This window comes from Callospermophilus lateralis, chromosome 5, assembly GCF_048772815.1.
Source record: "Callospermophilus lateralis isolate mCalLat2 chromosome 5, mCalLat2.hap1, whole genome shotgun sequence".
NCBI classification, from domain to species: domain Eukaryota; kingdom Metazoa; phylum Chordata; class Mammalia; order Rodentia; family Sciuridae; genus Callospermophilus; species Callospermophilus lateralis.
The window spans coordinates 46388506-46412448 of NC_135309.1; the positions used below are offsets into that span (position 1 = coordinate 46388506).

General features: G+C 34.5%; 1 protein-coding gene across 1 annotated transcript in view; it reads left to right on the plus strand.

The window, feature by feature from the left end:
- The window catches only part of Dcp2 (decapping mRNA 2), a 45244-nt gene that overhangs the window by 5540 nt on the left and 15761 nt on the right, over positions 1-23943 (plus strand). Inside the window, exons 2-8 of the mRNA XM_076856649.1 lie at positions 4693-4844; positions 8536-8663; positions 9073-9171; positions 20090-20242; positions 20364-20476; positions 20565-20672; positions 22730-22865. Coding sequence (XP_076712764.1) covers positions 4693-4844; positions 8536-8663; positions 9073-9171; positions 20090-20242; positions 20364-20476; positions 20565-20672; positions 22730-22865 — 889 coding nt within the window. The remainder of the gene's footprint in view (positions 1-4692; positions 4845-8535; positions 8664-9072; positions 9172-20089; positions 20243-20363; positions 20477-20564; positions 20673-22729; positions 22866-23943) is intronic.

Consider the following 23943-nt stretch of genomic DNA (forward strand, 5'->3'; position numbering starts at 1 on the left):
CATAAACTTAGGGCCGTTCAGAAAGCAGTCTGTGGAAGCTTTGCTTGGGATCCAACACCCAAAGCTATCTGCTTGAATTAATAGAAGAACCCTCAGTTATTATTCTCCTTTTCTTATTCTTGTACAGGAAACCCCTGACTGGTAAAGGAGTGAAAACCTAGTGGACATTCTTGAGTTACATAAACAGACTCTATACAGTTAAATTTGATTTTAGACCTATTCCTTATTCCCATCCACCAGCTTACTTCCTTCACTTGAGGCTTCCCTGTGTTGGGGTAGGATAAGGTGGGCTTTTTTTCCTTACATAGGCATTCTCTTATAATGTTGTATTGTGTGCCTAATGTCCTAGCAATTTGTTTGAAGTGGGATTTTTAGTTAAAGATGAATGTAAACATCTTCACTGAAGACGTTTTATTAAAAAAAAAAAAATGCATGAACATAAGAAAGGAAAGAATGGGTGAAGTGGTGAGCCAACAAAATTTGGAAATTATAGAACAGAAGGAGATACTTGATTGTGAGGATGTGGGCAAGGATAAACTTCCCTATACTCTGTAAACACAATACCTCTGTGACCATTGTGTGTGTGTTTTCCCCATACACACTAAACAAGCAAGCAGTTCTTCAGTGGACGGTACCTGGGTGTCCTAATTCAATCCAATTCAAACATTATGTATTTGAAAGTATTGTCAGATTCCACAGGTTGAGAGCTCAGTCTCACAAGATCAGTGAGAGTCCAGACTTCTGGAACTATCGCTGGATGGGCTACAAATTAATGGTTCCCTGGACCCACTCCTTGTGTTACAAAGGATACAGATGAAGAGATGTATGAGGAGAGGTTGTGTGGGAAGGGGCTCCAAGCTCCCATGCCTTCTCTGTCACTCTCCAGGAACTTCCATGTGTTCAGCTTTTCAACCTCCCCCCCTCACCCCCAATGCTCCTAGACTTTTGTGTCAGTTTCATTACTTAGGCATGATTGATTATATAATTGACCTTTGGTGAGTGACAGTACCTTCAGGCCTCCCCTCCCTCACTTGGGGTTGGGACTGAAAGTTTGAGCCTTCCAATCACAGGCTTGGTTCTTCCATGCCAATCACTCTCCTGAAGCTATCCAGGAACTCACAGCCATGATTAAACTCATTAGCATAAGAGGACTTTTAACACTGTTGTTTTCTAAGAAATTTACTAGTAACATGCCAGGAAAGGGGGCTAAGACCAAATATATGTCTCATAGTATCACAGTGACTTAGCAGATTTGAAATATCTGTATGAGAAACTGCTATAGTAGTGTCAAGTCTATTCCAGTATAAGAGAATACTGAAAAATTAGAGAAATGAATTTATATATCCTCAATGCTGAAAATTCATGGCTCTCTTTTCCTGTTCATCTCCAAAATAGGGAAGAGTCTTCTCCAGGCAATCTAACTTCAGAGGAGACCTAAAGATAGTGACATTAGTGGGATTTCCAGTTAAACAGCTTAGCCTGTATTTCTTCAGTTGTGCCTCATAATTTGACAATCTTCCTAAATAGCTCTGTTGTGTGTCCCAGATATGAGTATCTGAAATACACTTCTTCAGAAAAGAGTGGCTTAAAACTAACAGAAAAGTTATTGGGAAGAATCAGATTATGCAAATCGAAGAAAACTTAAAACTACATTGATCCCCTGAGAGTGATAGTTTTCTATAACCATGAAATAAAAACCCCATACTCTATAAAATTATACCGTAAAAATTAAAATAAACTTTTGGAAACTAAAAATGTGAGGGGGGGGGGAATCCACAGTAAATGACTTGCAAGATAAAGAAGTTTCCCAGAAAGTAGAGGGGCAAAGATCAGAGACAGGGAACATGAGAGAAGAAACAATCATTAGAGAATTGGTCCATGAGGTCTTTCAGGTATGAATTTGCAAATGAATAGTCCATTGAGTGGCTGTACAATGGAGTGAATTTTAAAAAGGGGAGGGGGAGAGACACTGGAAAATTTTAGAACACCAGGACAGAAGGAAGGTCTTTAGAAGCATCTAGACTGAGTGGGGGAAAGGATCAGTGTGAGGATAAAGATATTTTCAGTAGTGCAGTGTCTCAATACTTATCTTCCCTGCATTCTTCTTTCAGAATGTATGGGAGTATGAAAGCAAGGTTAATTGAAGAGGAGGAAGACAAGGATATCTACTACAGGATGAAGAAATAGGGAACTGGTGGATGCTAGCGAAAGTGTAAACTATCAGATCTATTGGCCCTTCTCAAGAGAGAGATCCCCCAAAGAGACCTTTTTCTGATCTGTGTGCTAAAGCCAAAAAAGGAACCTATAAGCAGTCATTTAGGTGGCCATAGTGGACCTGGACTATTTTTGCTGATAATCAAGGAAGGAGCTTCTCACCTTTAGGTGTCCTGTTCTCCAAGATAAGCATAGTTAGTGATGAGAGGCAAGCCAGGATGTGCAGCAGTTGCACTGGGTAATGAAAGGACAATATGACAGATATGTACCAGAAGTAGAAGATAAATGTCATTAATTGGAACACATCACAATATTTAAGGGCAGTCTTTAAGGTTAAACATGGATCTGAGTTGACATCTTGAGGAAAAAGTTGGGAAAACTAGTAGAATGTTCAATTAGTGACAGGTACTTTATAGAGAAAATAAAAGCAAAGGCAACAATGACAATTTTTAATCATGGGGCAAGTAGGAGATTGTGCAAGAAATAAAGTAATCACAGTTTCACAGTTTACCATGTGATTTAGTTGTTAATTGCATTTATAGTCATAATGTAAACAGAATGCTCCTCTGTCAAAAGATAAGGTGGCAACAAATTTTAAAGCTCTTGTCTAGAATTGGGCAACACTTACTTCTATAAAACATCGTAAGTATTCCAGTAAGCTGAGCAGAAGAGATTGGTTTTATAGTCAGAAGAGGGCTGAAGACAGAAAGAATAGAGTGGACTTGCCCTATGGATGTTTCTTTCCTTATAAGGCAGGGAGAGGGACATAGAACAATAGAAAAATAATTGATAGCTTAATGTCAGGTTTTTTGTTTTGTAAGAATTAAAGCAAAGGGGACTTCATTTTCATCTGGTTTCATTGTCATTGACTTTGGCCCTTGGGAAATCGGTTATTATCTCCTAATTTTTTGGAAGGTCAGGTAATAATTGAGTTGTCTTGACTCCTTTTTGAAATTTAACTTGTCCATTTGGGGTTTACTGTAAGAGCTTAGTTCAAACCAGTATCATACTGTAATTTTTATTTAACACATCTAGCTCGGTAATCATAAATTGGGAGTGATTTTGTTCCTCTTAGGAAACACTTGGTAGTATTTGGAGATATTTTTGATTGTCATAACATGGCAGGTAGTTCTATTGAGATCTAAAAGGATAGGGGCTGGGGTTGTGGCTCAGCGGTAGAGCGCTTGCCTAGCATGTGCTAGGCCCTGGGTTTAATCCTCAGCACCACATAAAATAAATAAAGATGTTGTGTTCAACTACAACTAAAAAATAAATATATATATATATATATTTTTTAAAAGATCTAAAGGATAGAGGCTGCAGATGCTGCTGACCATCCTACAGCACACAGGGCAGCCCCCTTTAATAGAATTACCTTCTTTAGAATGTTGTGCCAACATTGAGAAACTAACCAAAACTGATATAATTTTGTTGGAAGAATGGAAAGATGAGAAAGAGTGTGAAGTGTGAGAATAGTTAATCCTTCATTTTCTACAATTGAAATCAATAGAAAATGTCCCAAACTAAGAAAATACACACATTGCTTTTTTTTTTTTTGAAGGAGGGTGGGGAGGGAGGGAGGGAGATAGAGAATTTTTTATTATTTATTTTTCAGTTTTTTCGACGGACACAACATCTTCGTTTGTATGTGGTGCTGAGGATCAAACCCGGGCTGCACGCATGCCAGGCGAGCGTGCCACCACTTGAGCCATATCCCCAGCCCAACAGTGGTCTGTTTTTATAGTTCAATTTTCCACAATTATAATGGACTATTTATATTCTAATCTGAGCACGCACAGATCAGGGTTGAACCCCAGAGTTCATAAATAATTTTAAGTGGTCATTTTCTAGAGCTGTTGTCTCTAGTACTTTTGCTTTCCCTGGGGCTCCCTGGCTCCCTTGTTTGGTTTTAGGCTAGAAAACCATGCTGTATATACCTCATAGAACTGCCCATATCTGGGAACAGCCAGGCAGAGGAAAGACAGAAAAATCAATGGAGATTGGCCTTACCATTTTATAATCAAAACAGCTTTTGTAATTGGAAAGGAAGGTTCTTAAAAGACCTTTAGTTTTCATGGGAAGATTAAACATAATGAAACATACTTTTTAGTGAATTATATGAATATGTTTGCATATATTCTTGGAAATGTTACATAGATATGGGAAGAAATCGTAAAAGTTGTTTCTTTGCTCACTTTAATTTGTCGATAGCTCTTAAGTTGATTTCTATCTTGTAAACAGAAGATATATAAACTCTTAAATTTGTGAGTTACCTATGATATCTCCTTCCTCTTTGTCTCCCTTTTTAAGGCTTATCTTTCCCATGGTAATTTCTCCCAGATATTGTTTGCTTCCTTGAACAGGACTGCTCTTGGTCTCTTTTCTAAGTTGGTGAGTCAGGGGTGAAGCAATTAAATAGTTTAAAATAAATTGTTATAGTTTGTAAATGTAATTTTTTGTGTATTTTGTTTTTGACAGCCGATTTATTTTGCATATTCCCAGCGAGGAAAGAGACAATGCAATCCGAGTGTGTTTTCAGATTGAACTTGCCCATTGGTTTTACTTGGATTTCTACATGCAGAACACACCAGGATTACCTCAGTGTGGGATAAGAGACTTTGCAAAAGCTGATATCCTTTTCATTAATATCATAACTGTCTTTCATTCTTGTTAATAAAATATTTCAGCACAAATTTCCTTTTGCTTGTCTTTGAGACTTTTAACCTACTGGATAACATATCCTTGACTTGTAAATATGGTCAAATATACATAGTAAGGACTAGGGATGTAGCTGTATGGTAGAAGGCTTGCCTAGCATCATTGAGGCCCTGGGTTGCCAAAAAAAGTTTTTTTTTGTGTGTGTATGACATAATTTAGTAGTCTTATTTCTACATTAGGACTCCTTAATGTACATTGATTGGAAATAAATTTGGGCTTTTTTGTAAACAACGTATTTTTATAATTGATCTGTTTTTACTTGATTCTGACTGTATCATTTAACTAGGTAATCTTTAAAGAGATGACTTTTCCAATTTATTTAGAAATTTCTTAAATAATTACTGAATATTTACTATGAGCCATAAAAGTTAATAATCATGAGTTCTGCAGCCATGTTCCCTCTGTTAGTATCTTGTCTTTCCTATTAACCAGCTGTGTATATTTGGGCAAATTTTGGGACTCTTCTGTACCTCTTTTTGCTCTTCTGTAGATTGTTCATATGGCTTTTCTTCAGTAAGCACTCAGTGGTGTGGATATTTAAGATGCTTGAATTCTTTCATCAGTCTAACTTCCCTCTGTCCTTTTCTTCAAAGTACTGGGTAGTCCAGTAATGAAGATGTAAGACTCAAAATAATTTGGTTTGTGATTTAAGGAAATCAATTGTCAAGAATTTTAATAAAAAATTAGAAATGATAGTTATCAATTATGGCATGTTCTAAGCTTTTTCACATTAAATATATTATCAAATAAAAATGATACAAATTTCTGCTATCATTGTTGAATTGAAGTACTATTTTTTAAATAGGAGGAGGGTAAAAGATTTATGGGGAGATTGATGTCTTTTTATTACTTGTTCATTATGGACTTGGGCAACTACTTAACAGATAATTTTCTTTCTTTTTTTCTTCCTGATTTCATGAAGGTTGTGTTTAGTTAAGGGTGGAAGGGACATTTAGACCATAAGCAAGTAAACCCATAAATAAGGTGTTTTTATAAGTATTACAAAGATGGTGGAAGAGTGATGTGATTAGAAATGGCTAATACTAAGGGACTGGGATTACTTTAGATAATGGTCTCTCAGTGTTGGTGTTATTAACATTCTGTTTTAGCTTTTGACTTTTTAAAAATTATATCATTCACATAACAGAATTTTCTTTTTTTTAAAAGTGTACAGTTAGTTGTTCTTAGTATGTCATAGATATGTGGAATGATCATCGTTATCTAATTCCAGAGCATTTTTATCACCCTATGGGGGAAAAAAGCCAATTTATTCCCTTCTTCCCTCTCCATGCCATTCATTCACATCCTGGCAGCTGCCGATCTGTTCTCTATCTTTAGCAAATACTTTTTAACTGTAATTGGCAAATGTATTTTGAATTGTAGTCAGTTGGTTCAGTCAATTTGTTTTTTTTGTGAGGGTGTTGGAATAGGGAAAAATTGAAAAATGAAGCAAATAGTTTCCAAACTTAGTTGGTTAATTTCTCATTTAATATTTTTATCCTTTTTTCTTTTTCTTTTTTTTTTTTTTCAATTTGAGTCAGGACCTTGCTGTCTCCAGATTCCTGCTCTCAAATGATCCTTCTCAGCCTTCGCAACAGCTGGGACTCTAGGCTTGTGCAACTACATCCAGTTTGTTTTTCTTTTTAAATAAATTTAATGGATAGAAAAGTCAGATAATTTTTATGATGAAAGTTTCATCTTGTGGGGAGATAGATGTACCTTAAAAGTACTAGTAACAGCATAGAGAAAAGGAAGAGAAAACAACAAAACTGGATATGTATCCTGATTATAGATAACCACTGCAAGTTATCTATGTTATTAGGGTCTTTTTACATTAGTTTCTCTATGGTTAAGTTTAAAATGGAAAAAATATCATTCAAAATTTATGCTTTGGTTAGATTTTTTAAAAATCTGTGATGACTTTGTAATACATAAATAAGGACTTTTACTAAACATGTAAAGTAGGACCTTTATTGGGAAATACCTTTCAGAATCTTAGAAAGCCCCTCTGGAACCACAGGTGTTGTGGGATGGTTAATGTCATATCCAAATTTTCATCTTATTTTTTCCTCCCCAAGAGAAGGGAATAATTTTATTGAGATTAGCTTTGTGCCCATCTTTTCATTTTGGTGTTATCATAGATAGTTGACTTTGGGATTTGCCAAAGACCTTTTTGGTTCTTGTTAGAGCTATAAAGCCAGGACATATTTTACAATACAAAATTGTAGGGCTGGGGCTGGGGATGTGGCTCAAGCGGTAGCGCGCTCGCCTGACATGCGTGCGGCCCGGGTTCGATCCTCAGCACCACATACAAACAAAGATGTTGTGCCCACCGATAACTGAAAAATAAATATTAAAATTCTCTCTCTCTACCTCTCTCTACCTCTCTCTCTCTTTAAAAAAAAAAATTGTAGGGCTCATAAAATTCCGATTTAATTAAATGAATTTAATGTTATGTGTTTGCCCAAACATCTCTTTTAATGTTAACATGCTTACTTAAAGGTTCTTTTGAGTTTGACACTTCTTATACTACCAGTTCTACTACCTTTTCTTAGTCTGTTACAAAAATTCCTGTGTTATGTTGAAATATTTTTTGACCCTAATGCAAGTGTACAATTTGGGCTTTTCTCTATATCCTAATGCATATATATAAAGTTTCTTCTGTTTTTAGTAACCCACAGTAAGTTTAAGTAGTTCTACTACAAGTATGGTCTCTGAAATTAAGTGCTAGTATTTCATATATGTGGCCTTGTGAATAATTGAAAATATGCTCATATTATATGTCTTTATATTAACATTAAATTGAAAATACAGAGAAAACAAGTTTTTACAAAGGATTTGGGAATCCTTAAATATAAATTATAATTTTCACCACACTTTTTGTAATTAAGAGGATCACAGTGATGAGGCTTTTGAAGGCACAGAATATCAGAAGGCTGAGCATACCATTTCATGGTTTGGGGTTTTGGATCTTTTTTCCCCCTAGTACTTTACATTGTCCAATTTTAGGATAGCTTAATACACAGTTTCTTTTGAAACTTGCTATACATTCCTTAATACCCAGATTTACCTTCCTCTATAATACTTGGTAAATATAAATCTTTAAAATGTTTTCTCATTATAAAATCAATACATAGATATGTTTAAGAAATAGAAAAGTAGAAAATAGTGTGTACATCCTAGTTCTACTTTTTAGAATTGACTGCTTTATTTTTTTCCTCTTTCTTCCTTTTAGCAATATGCATGTACTTGCTTCCTTTTAGCAATGTACTTGTGCTTCTGCTTCTTGCTGTCAGTTTCAGTGTCAGTTGACTCTGATGTGATAAATATTTGAGATGTGGATTCCAAGTTCATTTGTATTAACTCAGGGATCTAGGACTCTTAAGTATTCAAAATTTACTTGATTTGTTTCTAGGCTAAATGGAGAAATTAACAGTGATTTGTTCAAGAGAAAACAAATGTGGAAAAAGCAAAAAGGTTAAAGTGAAGGTTTGAGTAATTTCATATAAAATACACAATTGACTTAAATATAGGGCTCTTTCTGTAAATAATTTCTCAAGCTCTATTAAGGGAGGAAGTAGTTTCCTTAACACTTATTTATACTCTTCAATCATTGTCCATTTTTGCTGCCTCAAGGTGAAGATGTGGAAAAAATTTTGGATGAATGGAAGGAATATAAAATGGGAGTACCAACATATGGTGCAATTATTCTTGATGAGACACTTGAAAATGTGAGTGTAATAAAAATAAGATTTTTTTAGTGAAGTGGTCATCAACTGTCAGTTTTTAGCCTATTAACATTTGTTATATAGTATTCTGAATTAAGAATGAATGAATCTTAGATGTTTAGTACTTGAAAGGCCAAATTTTCCATGTTTTATCTACATTCTGTATCTTAAGATTTTATATTATTGCAGTTATAGCTTAGTGAACATTGTTATTTCATTTTTGAAAAAAATATTTTTAAATACAATGCTTTCCTTTGCACTAATAGTAGTATATTTAGACTCATGGAATATACCTATACCAAATGAAATGCTATATGAAATTATTGGTGCTAATAGAAAATCACCTTTGATTTTAGAAAAGAGCATAGGAAAGGGGGAGTAAGTTTGATTTTTATTTCTGCTTGTATTGTAGGTACTACTGGTTCAGGGGTACTTAGCAAAATCAGGCTGGGGATTTCCAAAAGGAAAAGTAAATAAAGAAGAAGCCCCTCATGATTGTGCTGCTAGAGAGGTAAGTTATTGAAGTTTGAAACAGTAAATTTGGCTCTTAGTTTCCAATGTTTTTAAGCTTTGTTAGAGATACTCTTGGACAGTCTTAATACTGTTTCCAAAACTTGAGTACATGAGTTAACTTTTGATATAACCAGCAGTTGTTTTGTCTGCATCTCTGTTATTCTCATGTGTTTCATTGTTTATTTTTAAATAAACAATGTCTTTCATTGTTTATTTTTAAAGTAATCTCTTTTGCTTCTTTCTTTATGATGATATATTTTCCATCTTTGACTTAACAATTGGATTGGCAACTGGTAAAACTTTTTGGTTATTATATTCCTTGTCTTGTTTTATAATTTTAACTTTTAGACAAGTGTGCAATTCAGGGTTTTCTAAGAAATTGTATTTGTTGCTCAAAAACCTGTTGCAAATTATCCTTTTTTTTTTTTTTTTTTTTTTTTTAAGTCTATCACCAGCTAGCTTTGTCTATAGGACCTGAAGTTTAGAATGGATATCTCAAATTTGTTCTTACTTAAAATTCTATTTTACCAGTTAGCTGTAGTCCATAGTAGTCTCTGAACTTTAATATCAACAAATGTCATTATCATTCATTGGCATTAATTAATAATACCTTGAGTACTGTGTACTACCCAGTTATTTATTTATTTTTAGTTGTTCATGGACCTTTATTTTATTTATTTATATGTGGTGCTGAGAATCAAACTCAATGCCTCACACATGCTAGGCAAGTGTTCACCGCTGAGCTACAGCCCTAGCCCCAGTTTTTTATTCTTTATCACAGTATACTTTATCCTTGAGATTTGAGAAGTTGACCTGATGGAAATATGATATAATTGAAAGAAGACTGGCTGAGGAGCAGAAAGACTTTTATTTCGGTATAGGCTTTGTTACTTAATAGACTAGAGTCTTTGGGGAAGTCATTTAACCTCTGTAAAATGAATCTATTTATTTATTTATTTGGCACTGGGAATTGAACTCAGGGGCACTCAACCACTGTGCCACATCCAAATGAATTTATTAGCCACATCTAAATGAATTTATTAAGGAGAGTCACTCATGGGTTTTTCATAACTAGAAGTATTATTCTTGAGGAAAAAAAATCTAAAGTGATAGTGATTTCGAGATTTTTTTTTTTAAGATGGTAATATGGATTTGGGGGCATGTTTTATTAGAAGCCATTGCCTTATATGTTTTGTAGTAGTGTATATTGCCTAGTTTAAATTTGCATATAACTGTTAGGAATAAAAGTTCAAATTCTTATAAACTACTAGTGGTTAATTTACCACAGAAAAACTGTTAGTGGGATTTACATTGGAGCAGGATTAAAAGAATGATTAGAAGTACTGTGTATTTTAAATTCAGTCTGAAGCAAGTTAGTATTTCTACAGCTTATAGATAGAGTGGTTGTATTCAAGTAAGTGAAGGTTTATGTACAACCGAAACTTGTTGGGGAGAAGGTGGGAAGTTAACACATCCCCTGAGAGCTTTTCCTTTGCTTTCTGTAGGTGATGGGGGTACTATGGAGCAGTTTCTTTATATCTTCCAACTTAGTAGTTCTCTTACTCATAAGAAAGGACAAAATAAGTACCATGATATACTACTTAAAGGAATTGATCTGCCAGTCAAGTACATATAATTAGACTACCCTTAACCCAGCAAGGAAGTCATCAAGTTCTGGAAAGGACATTCCATTAATTGGAATTGCCAGAAATTTAGGTTCAACTGGGTGCAATTTCTATAATTGAATATTCTTGGATGAACATGGGGAAAATCAATTATCTCAGCTTGCAAAACTGAACTGCCCCATACCCAAGGCATTTAATGCATCCTTGCTAGCACCCTCTCCCAACAAGTTTTGTATACCATATTGTAAAGAATCAGAACAATGTAGAAATAGGATATTTAAGGAAAGACAGAAGAGCAGTTAACTTATCAATTGAAGCATTCAGTTTTCTCTTTGGTTTATCTTAATTTTCTGCTCTGGGTTACTAAGATAAAAGGTTCCTCTGTCCATGTAGTAATAATTTTAGTAATAATTATAACTCATCAGAGTTTGTAAGAAAATAAATAAACTTTATTCTTAAGGCATGAGAATTGGGACAATAGAGTGTGGATGATAGAACCTAAGGCGAGTCTTCTGGGGGGGAAGATAACGAGAAGTTGAGTGTTCTTAATCCAGAAAACTCCAAAATCGGAAACACTTTTGGTTGCAAGCAGTTCAGAAAGGAGATACTAAACCTGTGTTACAGGAGGCTGTTATTTCCATTTTAGAGATTTGGGAATTGAGAAACAAAGCAGGTAAGTAACAAGCCTAAGGTCTGATAGTAAGCAGCACAACAGGAATATAAAGCTTGATAATGACTTTAGAGTCCATATACTTGGTGACTGTAATATAATTGCTACTCAGGGTAATTTATAAATGGGTAAATATTTATGAAAATAGAAGGAATTATTTTAAAAATATCTATCTATATATATTTTTAACATTTACCTGTTTGTTTGGGTGAACATGAATTTGTTTTTTCCTATTGGAGAATTTTGTTTTTCTGTGAGGGAAGCACGGACATTCTGAGGAGCCAGAGTCCCTTAATTTCAAGGGGAAAAAATGTTTCCCTGTGTCTTTTTTTTCCCTCTTTTAAAATGTTTAATAAAAAACATTATATTTATACATACTAGTTGGGTTCATTTTGGCATATTCATAGATGCACGTAACACAGTTTGCTCCATTTCAATCATATCCTCTTGTAAAGGAACTTGGCAGAAAATATTTTTAATATCTATAGTTTTTTGGGTCTTGCTTTCATCCCTGATTTTTAAATTGTCACATTTTTCATATAAGGAGAAAGTTTTAGGGAATTAAGGTGGAGTGCTTTAGTTGTTTGAGCAATCATAATATCAAAGGTTGGGTGTTTTAAGCCATAGAAATTTGTTTTTCAACAGTTGTGGAGACTGGGAATCCAAGATCAAGGTTGCCAATTGATTGGGTTCTTGGTGGGGGCTCTCTTCTGGCTTGTGGACAGTAACTTTCTAGCTGTGTGTTCACATGGTCTTTCCCCAGTCGTGTGCTTACATGCTTCTGGTGTATCTTCCACTTATAAAGGTACGAGCCCTATCAAATTAGGATCACACTGGTATGTGTCTTATTTAACCTTTATGACTCCTTTATGTTCTTCTAACTATAGTCATAATGGGAGTTAGACATTCAACCTGTGAATTCTTTTTTGGTGGTGGCAGGGGGAGGGTGGATAGGATGCAATTCAGTCCATAACAGTTGCCATTTTTGAGTGATGAAAAATATTCATTTAGCAGTTAGAAATGTAATATGTCTTTCTGCCACTTGGTGGTACTATAGTATAATAGAAGAAGTACTGTCTGAAAGCAGGAGACCATTAATTAAATCTTAGCTGAAAACCAGATTGTTACCCATTCTTCATAATAGTTTATTAATACTTCACTTTTTAAATTTTCACTCATACTAATATGAAGGGAGAGATTTTTGTCCTGATTTTCTAGCTACCAATTACTCTTAGTTTGATGTCTTAAAACACTTTTCTTTTCCCTTGCTTTTAAGGTATACAGTGATACCATAGGGTGCTTATCCTTATTTAAGTTGATAGTAAAGTTTTTTGGTTGTTTTGGGTTTTTTTTATGTGTGTGTTGCCAGAGATTGAACCTAGAGCTTCAGGCATACTACTAGGCAAGTATACTGTACGTTGAGCTACATCCCCAGCCTGATAATAAAGTTTTTATTTGGGTTTTTATAGCATTGCTAGTTTTATTAATGTCAGTATTTCATTATATATGGTAGTGTGCGGTTGTTTTGTTATGCTGTAGCAGAATTCGAAACATTCTTGAGAGTTCTGTTTGTGGGTTGAGCTTCAAGAAGTGGTGGCAAACAAACTTCTCAAAAAGGTATGAATCAATACTAGTGAAAAGCTAAGGGCAGTCATGTATAGTGGTTCCCAATCTTCTCTTAACTTTTGGTTTGCCATTGTTAATAGGGTTCTTTCTGATCAGTTTTAGTGAAAGTAGAATAAGGGCAGAAATAGGAAAATAATGTTTTAGATATTGTTGAAAACAGGTGTTAGGATAACCTCAAGTGTATTTTTGTTATTATGGTAAAACCTCAATTGCTTTTGAGAACAGGCAAACCATACTTGGCACTTCACCTGTCGTCTCAATATTTTATAATGTTGCTTATTATTTGGCAAAACAACATCTTGTATTGTAGTGAAGTTGACTGTGCCTTTACACATATTAATTAATAGCATTTATATAGAGGAACTCTAATTTATTTTCTTGTGGTAGGCTTATAGGATAAAGATTATAGGCAGAGCATTTCATTGTCTTTTTGCACTGTTGCTTCTTTGGGTAACGTTTTTTAACATTTTGTTTAGGTGGGTATTTTTTTTTTAAATTAATTTTTATTGTTGGTTGTTCAAAACATTACATAGTTCTTGATATATCATATTTCACACTTTGATTCAAGTGGGATATGAACTCCCATTTTTACCCCGTATACAGATTGCAGAATCACATCAGTTGCACAACCATTGATTTACATATTGTCATTCTGGTGTCTGTTGTATTCTGCTGCCTTTCCTATCCTCTACTATCCCCCCTCCCCCCTCTCCTCCCCTCTTCTCTCTGTACCCCCTCTACTGTAATTCATTTCTCCCCCTTATATTTTTCCCCCTTTCCCCTCACTTCCTCTTGTATATAATTTTGTATACCCCTGAGGGTCTCCTTCCATTTACATGCAATTTCCCTTCTCTATCCCTTTCCCTCCCACCTCTCATCCCTGTTTAATGTTAATCTTCTTCTCATGCTCTTCTCGTGCCTACTCTGTTCTTAGTTACTCTCCTTATATCAAAGAAGACATTTGGCATTTGTTTTTAAGGGATTGGCTAGCTTCACTTAGCATAGTCTGCTCTAATGCCATCCATTTCCCTCCAAATTCTATGATTTTGTCTTTTTTTAATGCAGAGTAATACTCCATTGTGTATAAATGCCACATTTTTTTTATCCATTCGTAGGTGGGTATTTTTATCTGATAACTTTTTTTGTGTGTGTGGTGCTGGGAATTGAATCCAGGGCCTTGTGCATGCGAGGCAAGCACTCTGCCAACTGAGCTATATCCCCAGCCCCTATCTGATAACATTTGTTAAGTTAAAGCTGTTCCATATTGCCAGGAAAATGCACTGTGTATCATAATGAAGGAATGGATTTTGATTTTCAGGATCTATGGTGTTTAGGTTTTTAATCTTTAGTATTTGTACATAAGGTCAGTCATTAAAACCTTTTCTTGGTAAATATTTTTTTAATACCTTTATTTGGTTTTTATGTGGTGCTGGAGATTGAACCCAGTGCCTCACACATGCAAGGCAAGTGCTCTACCACTGAGCCACAACCCCAGCCTTCTTGGTAAATATTTGATGAGAACAAATGTGTAATTTTGGAGGCAAATTGTCTTTATCACATAGAATAAAGGAGAAGTTTTGTCTTTGTCTTTTGTAGGGATGAAGGGAAAGCTCCTTTGCTCGTTGAAAGTTTACTAGAATTAATTGACACCAGATTTAACAGGAGAAAAATATAAATTTATTTAATGTACATGGGGAAAATCACAATAGAGTGATTACCCACTAACTCTGTAAGGTTTAGATGCAGTTGACTTTCAGAGGACCTAAATGATCTTTTGGAGGAACAGATGTGCCAAGACAATTCTACCATTTATTAATGATTCTCTTTGGAAGCATTAATGGATCCAAGGTGGTGAACATAGTTTGTGACAAAGCCTCTCCAGCTGTGGTTCCATTCCTCAATCTCCCTTTGTGGAATATGAATTTAATTAATGAAACCTCTGGAAGTGGACTGAAGGCAATTGTTTTGGGGGACTGTTTTTTGTAGGCAGATAAGGGAATATTGAATAAGGCCTTTTTCAGTGTCCCGTGGTCTGCAAGGGCTTTTAATTTAAAATAGTGTACTGGAGTGAAATTCTCTTTGTGAAGAAATTCTCTGGGCTCCTTCATTTTATTCTGGATTTGGTTGTATAGGGCTTGAAGCACCCTGTGTGAGTGCTGGTGGCTATTTTCATGTTGACTTATACCTCTTCTTCCTGTGTGATTCTTGGCTGTAGCCATTTGTATGTTTAAATGGGATATCTTTTTTTAAATCTACCTGGCAAACTTCAATTGTCTTTTAAGTCTTAGCTCCAGTGTATCCAGCAGAATAGGTCATTCATGACAACTCTGCCCAAAGCTATTAGGTAACCTCCTCCTACCTCTTTGTATTAACATTGTATTATAATCATGTTTTTCGTTTTTTAGACTGAACTCTTTAAAGGGAAGTGCTTGATTTATTCATCCCTGAGTTCAGTGCTTAGGATAGTACCTGTGACTTACTAAGCACACAGTACATATTTAAATGAATTTACTGAAAGGTGTAAACATGTTAGTAAGATGTGACGCCATAAAAACTGCATTAATAATGAGAGTTCAAATATAGAGAAAAATAGAGTAATACAAAGAATAGGTTCACTAGTTAATTTTTTTTTTTTTAAGAAAGAGAGAGAGAGAGAATTTTTTAATATTTATTTTTTAGTTTTCGGCGACACACATCTTTGTTTGTATGTGGTGCTGAGGATCAAACCCCGGCCGCACGCATGCCAGGCGAGCGCTCTACCGCTTGAGCCATATCCCCAGCCCACTAGTTAATTTTTTGCAATATTTACTTTGTTACTTTTGAATATATGCATGGTTTTTATTATTGCTGAATCCTTCAAGAGGAAATAGCATACCTAATGTCCCTTTGCTCCTAACTACTTTTAAGAACAAGGAATTCTCTTGGGATAATGGCCCTGTAATTTATCAAATTCAGGAATCTAACATTGATATGGTACTATTATGTAATGGACACTTCATATTCAAATCCACTAATTACTCATTTTGATCCTTTAAAAGTTTCCACCCTCTCACCCATCCAAGATCCTACTTAGGTTCATTTATTACATTTGCATTTAATTAATTTATCTCTTTAGTTTCCTTTAATCTGAGGTAGTGCCTTAGTCTTCCTTCTGTACTGTTTTTTAAATTAATGATGAATTCAGTTAGATAGTATTTGTAACACAAAGATCACAGAACTCTGCCCACAAAGGATTTTGTATTACACAGTTTACTTTTAGTTTAGTTTCTAATTATTATACAGCTTTACATGACTAGTTGTGTATAATTATTTCTGATAATTCAAAGGGAACTAAAGAGGCAAACTGGAGCTTCTGGGTACTTGAATAAACAGAGTTTCCTGAAGAATGGCATACCTTCTCCCATACCTCACTAGATGCATCTCTTCATCTGTATCCTTAATAACAAGCTGGTAAATATATTAAAAAGAAAAATTAAGAACCATAGATGAGGTATTTTTAAAACTGTTTTTGTTTTGAAGCTAAAATACGTGAACTACACTAATGTTAACAGATAAATCATTTTTATATGTTCATATTCTTGTGAAACCACCAGTGGTGCACCACAGAGGAGTCTTTCCTGACCCTTCCCATTCAATATCCACTTATTCCTTACTTCCTGAAGACTCACTGTTTTGACTTCTACATTGCTTGCTCTTAAACTTCATACAGATAGAATATTGCAGTAGGTACTTGTTTTAGTCACTTTTTTTTGTTGTTGTTGCTGTGACTAAAAAATCTGACCAGAACAATTGTAGAGGAGAGTTTATTTAGGGGCTCATGGTTTCAGAGGTCTCAGTCCATAGATAGCTGGCTCCATTCTTTGGGGCTCCAGTTGAGGCAGGATATCATGGCAGAAGAGCATGGCAGCGCGGAAAGAGAATGGCAGATGGAAGTAGCTAACATGATCAGAAAGCAGAGAGAGTCCACTGACCAGGTACAAAATACATACCCCCAAAGCCACACCCCAGTGCCCACCTCCTCCAACCAAACATGATTACCACTCAGTTAATCCCTATCAGGGGATTAATTCACTTTTGGGCCAAGACTCTCAAAACCTAATCATTTCTCCTCTGAAATGGGAACAGCTCACATCTAAACCATAACAGTATTTATTTTGTGTTTGACTTCTTTGGCTCAATTTAATTCTAAGAGATCTCCCTGTTGTTGCATGTATTTAGTACTTGCTTCTTTTTATTGTTCTGTGTATTCCAATGTACATATATATCACAGTTCTTTGTTTTATGCATTGCATTGTTTTCAGTTTTTGCTACTATAAATAGAACTGTTGTAGACCTGGGTGTTGTGGCATATGCCTGTAATCTCAGCAGCTCTGGAGGATGAGGCAGGAGGATTATAGGTTTGAGGCCAGCCTTAGCAATTTAACAAGACCCTGTCTCAAAATAAAACAAAAAAGGGCCAAGGATGTATCTCAGTGTTAGGTGCCCCTGAGTATCATCCTCAGTAACCCCCACCCCACACAATAAATGCTGTGACATTTATTGTATAACATTGTTATACATGTCCTTTAATGGAAATAAATCCTTATTTTCTTTAAGACTGGATTTGCTGAGTCATGGAGAAGCTGCTGTTACTAGTTTTCTAAGTGGTTGTACCAATTTACATTCCTAACAGCAATGTAGGAGAATTCTAGTTGTGCTGCATTCTGCCCTATACATCAAATTATCAAATTAAATTTTTTGTAATGGTGTGTAACATTATGGCTTTAATTTGCATTTTCCTGAAGTTTAAGGATATTGAATGCCTTTTCATGTTCTTAATCGTTTGATTATCTCATTCATTAAGTACCTATCTATGTGGTACCCATTTCTTTAATGACAGGTTTCTTGTCTTCTTGTTATATACAAATTTTTAATATATTCTGAATGTGAGTGTCTTATAAGTGCCTTCTGGTTTATATTTTCCCTGTTGATTCTCTTAATGGTGTATCATTGATGAAAAGAAACAATTTCATGATCATTAACATGTAAACTCTTAGGTAACTAGCCTTGTTATAAATATAAATAATTTCATGATCATAGACATGTAAACTTTTAGGTAAACTAGTCTTGTTGTAATTAGAATCCATAAAGATTAATTTATAATGAGTTTTGTTTTGTTGGTGCTGGGAGTTTGACCCCAGAGCCTTGAGCATACCCTCTGACACTCATCTGTTCCCCTAACCCCATCAAAACATTTTTAAGCTCTGTCTCAAGCAATAGATTAGACCTTAATTTCAAAGTAAAGGAAAAAACCAAAGCATCTGGTTGTTCTTTTGCTCTAATGGAAATGCTCAGACAGCATGCATGAGTCATGAAACAAATCCACATAATTTACTGTTTGCTTACATTGTCTTAAGTGTGTAAATGTTAAAACTTGGGGAAGTGAGAAACAACGAAACCTCTAACACCAAGCCTTCAGAATTTTAAGCTGAGAAAGATATATTGTTTTAATATGTTTGAACTTCAGCAATAAGCTCTACATTAGACTGTTTATATATTTACCTGCAATGTCAGTGTTACATATAGAGAAACAGTACAAAACAATTTTTTAACATATACTACTTCTGAATCTAGTCTTATTTCTGGAAGTAGTAAATACAAATAATCTCATTTTCTGAATTTTTCATTGAGATAAATATATTTTAATGGACTGGATGTCTAAAAGCTAAAATTGAAAATTTTAACCAAATTTGTTATTCCTAGGTCTTTACTAAAGGATAGTTTTGAAGTGAGCGTATTCATCGAGTTCTTAAAAAATTAAGAACAAAAGGTATAACGTGCTTATGAGTATACATAAATGATAATACAAATGGTTTGGGTGTTGGAGAGTTTAATTGGAAGTCCCAGACCACACATTTCTGATAGAAGTATAGATGTGCCCCTACTGAGGAAAGTAGAAAGAATACACGTGACTAATCAGACAAAGGGAAAAGCAAAAGGATTGGATAGAAGTAGCTCTTTCATAACTGTACCTTGAAAAAGAGGCCTGTGCAGGTGTTTAATCTGTCTTTCTGATTTGTTAGGACGTGTTGAAACTATAGAGAAGAGGAAGAGCTCTGTCATCAAAGATTCACTGTCGTTTCTAACCCCTGAGAATGTACAAGCCCCCCTGTAGATTTTGGAGGTCAAATGGGGAAAGACTTTTTCAGTAATGTGGATGTTAATAAATGGAGACTTAAGGCTGGAATAAAGTAATGATTTTTTATTTTAAACCAAATTACAGTATGTTAATCAGACTAAGCATGACTTCCATCTCTGGTTAAAGGAAAAATGAAAGGTTTAGATGTAATATTAATTCTCGAGATTAATTCCCATTCCCCTGGTTTTTCTTTTTCCTACTCCCTCAGCCTTTGAGGCATAGTCAAGGCAAGGCAGTTTTAGAACCATTAATTCAGTTCCTTTTATTTCTTCCCTCTTTCTCTTGTTTGTTACCATGTAGGTAGGTCTTTCCACCTTCCCCAGTATGAGTTCATTTATACTTCTCACGGTTCTTTTCACTTCTTTTGCATTTATGCTATCTCTTCCCTAATACCAGGTATACATGCATACAAATGTGAATGTAGCTTTACCTTTGGAACCTGTTTGTTTAATGAGCTTCTATCACAGTTCAACTTTCATGTTTGAAAAATAGTTGTATTTGTAGCTTGATATGTGTTCAAATTTTTGGACTTTGTAAATAAAATCTATATGTGGTCTTCAGTAGGTATTTTTTTTATAGATTGAAAGTCATTGATGTATTCTAACATCTGCCTTCATTTAATAGATTAAGAAAGTAAATAGATTTTTCCATAATCAGTTTATTAGAGGCAGAGCTAGAACTAGACCTTGAATCTTCTCTCTTTAGTTTTTTCATTTTAATTACCTGGATATTTCTGAATTTTTGTCTTTGAAATAAATTTTGATGAACTAGAGTCATAACAGTTAAAATTGAAGATTTCATCCAAATTTATTTCTAGGTCTTTGAAGAAACTGGTTTTGATATCAAAGACTATATTTGTAAGGATGATTACATTGAACTTCGGATCAATGACCAACTTGCTCGTTTGTACATCATTCCAGGAATTCCAAAAGACACTAAATTTAACCCAAAAACCAGAAGAGAAATTCGGGTATGTAACAGTTGAGAATATTTGCATGTTGCTGAACAGTATCCTATTGAATGATGTGAGAAATTCCTTTTAGAAAGTCATTGATAATAATTAACTAAATGAATTTTTTTTTTCCTTTCAGAATATTGAGTGGTTCTCCATTGAGAAATTGCCCTGTCATAGAAATGATATGACCCCCAAATCCAAACTTGGCTTGGCACCTAACAAATTTTTTATGGCCATTCCCTTTATCAGGTTTGTTCGTATGTGTTGAAATATAAAACCAATCTTCATGATTCTGATATTTAACATTTTAAAAGTGAAATTTTTAATGTTTCCATAGACCATTAAGGGACTGGCTTTCTCGAAGATTTGGGGATTCTTCAGATAGTGATAATGGATTTTCCTCTGCTGGTAGCACACCCGCGAAACCCACTGTGGAAAAATTGAGGTAAAGAAATATATTTATGAAATTCATGAGAGTTTGTAGTACAGTAGCATTTTGATTCTAAAGTTTGTAGAGGTATAAGATTCCTTCTTACAGGTACTATTTTGTTACTAATCTCATCAATAATAGAAGATTTTTTAAGCTTTTTGTTGTTGTAGTTGAACACAATACCTTTATTTTATTTATTTATACTTTTAGGTGGTGCTGAAGATCAGACTCGTATGTGCTAGGCAAGTGCTCTACAGCTGAGCCACAATCCCACCCCTTAAAGCATTTTTGATGAGATGAAAAAGGTTAATTGAAGTTAGAAAGTAGCTTTAGGCATATTTTTAAATGGAACACCCAAGAGAATACCAGCTTTTCAGATGGACAGATGTAACACTAGGAAAAGAAAAAAAAAAAGTGTGTGTTTATGGTATGTTCATGTTCTACTTTAGAAATGAGTTTCTGAAGATGGTTGAATGGGGTTATGTTGAGGTCTGTTTTTGTATAGGGAGTTCGGGATGCTGATGAATAGATTCAAGGATAGAAATGAGACTTGGGCTTGCTCGCTTTTCTTTTCTTTCTTTTTTTTTTTAACATCTTTCTTAGCATCAATTATGTATTATTAAGAGAAACTATTACATGGATGTGAACCATGAAGAGTATTTACTTGCTTGTAACTTAATTGCATCCAGATCACAATCATAGTCAATTGGGAGTAACTTGCTTAAATAGGGATATATTTTTGCAATCAACTTATCATAACTTTGCCTTTGTTAAATTCTGAGGGAGTCAATTTTTGCTTTTTCTGTAATCTGCATGTACTGATTTATTTTTTGTAGAACTTCAAAAATTAAAAAATAGGAGTAAACCACATCTGTAGTTAGTATTTTTTTCAAATATGTAGCACTTCATTTCAGTTGGGTTTTATGAGGACAAGAGCTTGGACCAAATGCTTTAAGAATTATTTCTGCCTTTCAGAGTCTATGATTATAACTACCAAATTAAATTCCACTGAAAATAAGTAAAACTGTGGAAGGAATAAGAACGCAGTTGGTATTAAAAGGAAATAAAGAAATTACTAAAAAGTTATGAAAAGTTACGTTACAGTGTTTCTTTAAAAATGTGTATATGTCATCTTTGGGAGAATCTTTTAGGGTTTGTGTTCTTGTTGAGGGGGTAGAGATGATAAAGCAATCTGTAACCAAATACAGGTTGCATATGGAAGTGGTAATGCTGATTAATTAGCATGCTGATTAATGCCTATGATGATGTGTTGGAGGAAATGTCTCAATTTTATCTAAATAAAGGATAGAAACACTGAAGTTTTATTGTAGGTCTTAAGTGGAAAAGGAGTAGAACATTTAAGTATTATTCTGAGGTAATCTTACTGTGATGTGGTTTTGGGCATCAGTGACTGTATATATCTTATAATAATATTTTTATGTGATATTGCAAACTGTTGTTTCAAGTATACTTTTTAGAATCAGATTTTTTTTTTTTTTTGGTATAATTTGACATCGGATCTTAATTTAATTTACTCATCCTTTGTCTTGTGCCCCTGAATTTTTTGCTTTAGAAAATAGCTTTATTTCTCAGATCTTCTTGTATCATGGGTAAAGTTCATAACTGACCTGTGTAAATAAAATTCCATACTTGAAGCCTTCTAGTAAGAATCTGAATTGTCTGTTCTATTAGAGGAAAAGTTCATGTATAGTTCTTTAACTTACTTTGTTTCAACTAAATTTAGAAAGAATTACTTCATATTTTAAAGAATATAATACTTATAGGAAGGAGATGATATGGATAATTAGAAAAATCTGGGATGAAAAACAATAGGTTATAATTTGTTCAAGAAAGTTTTTGAACAACAACATGCATCTCTTTAGGGGCAGGGCATAAAATAATAGGTAAACAGGCAAGAATCTTTACCCTCCTCAAACTTATATTTTGCTGGGGAGAGATGCACAATAAATAAGAAAATGAAATATGTAGTCTATAAGTCAGATTGTCAAGGTGTTAAAAAATTATAAATAAAATTTTCTCATCTGATTTTTATTTTTTAAATCTTGGTGTAGTCGAACCAAATTCCGCCACAGTCAGCAGTTGTTTCCTGAAGGTTCTCCTGGCGACCAGTGGGTAAAACACAGACAGCCACTGCAGCAAAAGCCATACAATAGCCATTCTGAAATGTCTGACCTTTTAAAAGCAAAGGTGAGTGATATACATTTAAAATTTTTGAGTAATTTGCATCATTTGGCATTGAAGTTAATTCTTTTTTCTTTTTAATTCTAATTTGTTATATATGACAGCAGAATGCATTACAATTCATTACACATAGAGCACAATTTTCCATATCTCTGGTTTTATAGAAAGTATACTCAAACCATTTGTGTCTTCATACATATACTTAGGGTAATGATGCCCATCTCATTCCACCATCTTTTTTACCCTTGTGCCCCCTCCCTTCCCCTCTCACCCTTTTGCTCTATCTAGAATTCCTCTAATCCTCCCCAAGCTCCCCCTCCCAACCCCATTATGAATTAACCTCCTTATATCAGAGAAAACATTCGGTGTTTGTTTTTTGGGGGGATTGGTCAACTCTACTTAGCATTATATTCTCCAACTTCATCCATTTACCTGCAAATGCCATGATTTTATTCTCTTTTTTATTGCTGAGTAATATTCCATTGTGTATATATGCCACATTTTTTTTAATCCATTCGTCTATTGAGGGGCATCTAGCTCAGTTCCACAGTTCAGCTATTGTGAATTGTGCTGCTATAAACATTGATGTGGCTGTGTCCTTGTAGTATGCTGTTTTTAAGTTCTTTGGGTATAGACCGAGGAGAGGGATAGCTGAGTCAAATGGTGATTCCATTCCCAATTTTCCAAGAAATCTCCATACTGCTTTCCATATTGGCTGTACCAGTTTGCAGTCCCACCTGCAATGTATGAGTGTACCTTTTTCCCCACATCCTCGCCAACACTTATTGTTGTTTGTATGCATAATAGCTGCCATTCTGACTGGAGTGAGATGAAATCTTAGAGTAGTTTTGATTTGCATTTCTCTAATTGCTAGAGATGATGAGTATTTTTTTCATATATTTGTCGATTGATTATATAATCCTCTTCTGAGAGGTGTCTGTTCAATTCCTTGGCTCATTTATTGATTAGATTATTTGTTGTTTTGGTGCTTAGATTTTTGAGTTCTTTATATACCCTAGAGATTAGTGCTCTATCTGTGTGAGTGGCAAAAATTTGCTCCCACGATGTAGGCTCTCTATTCACC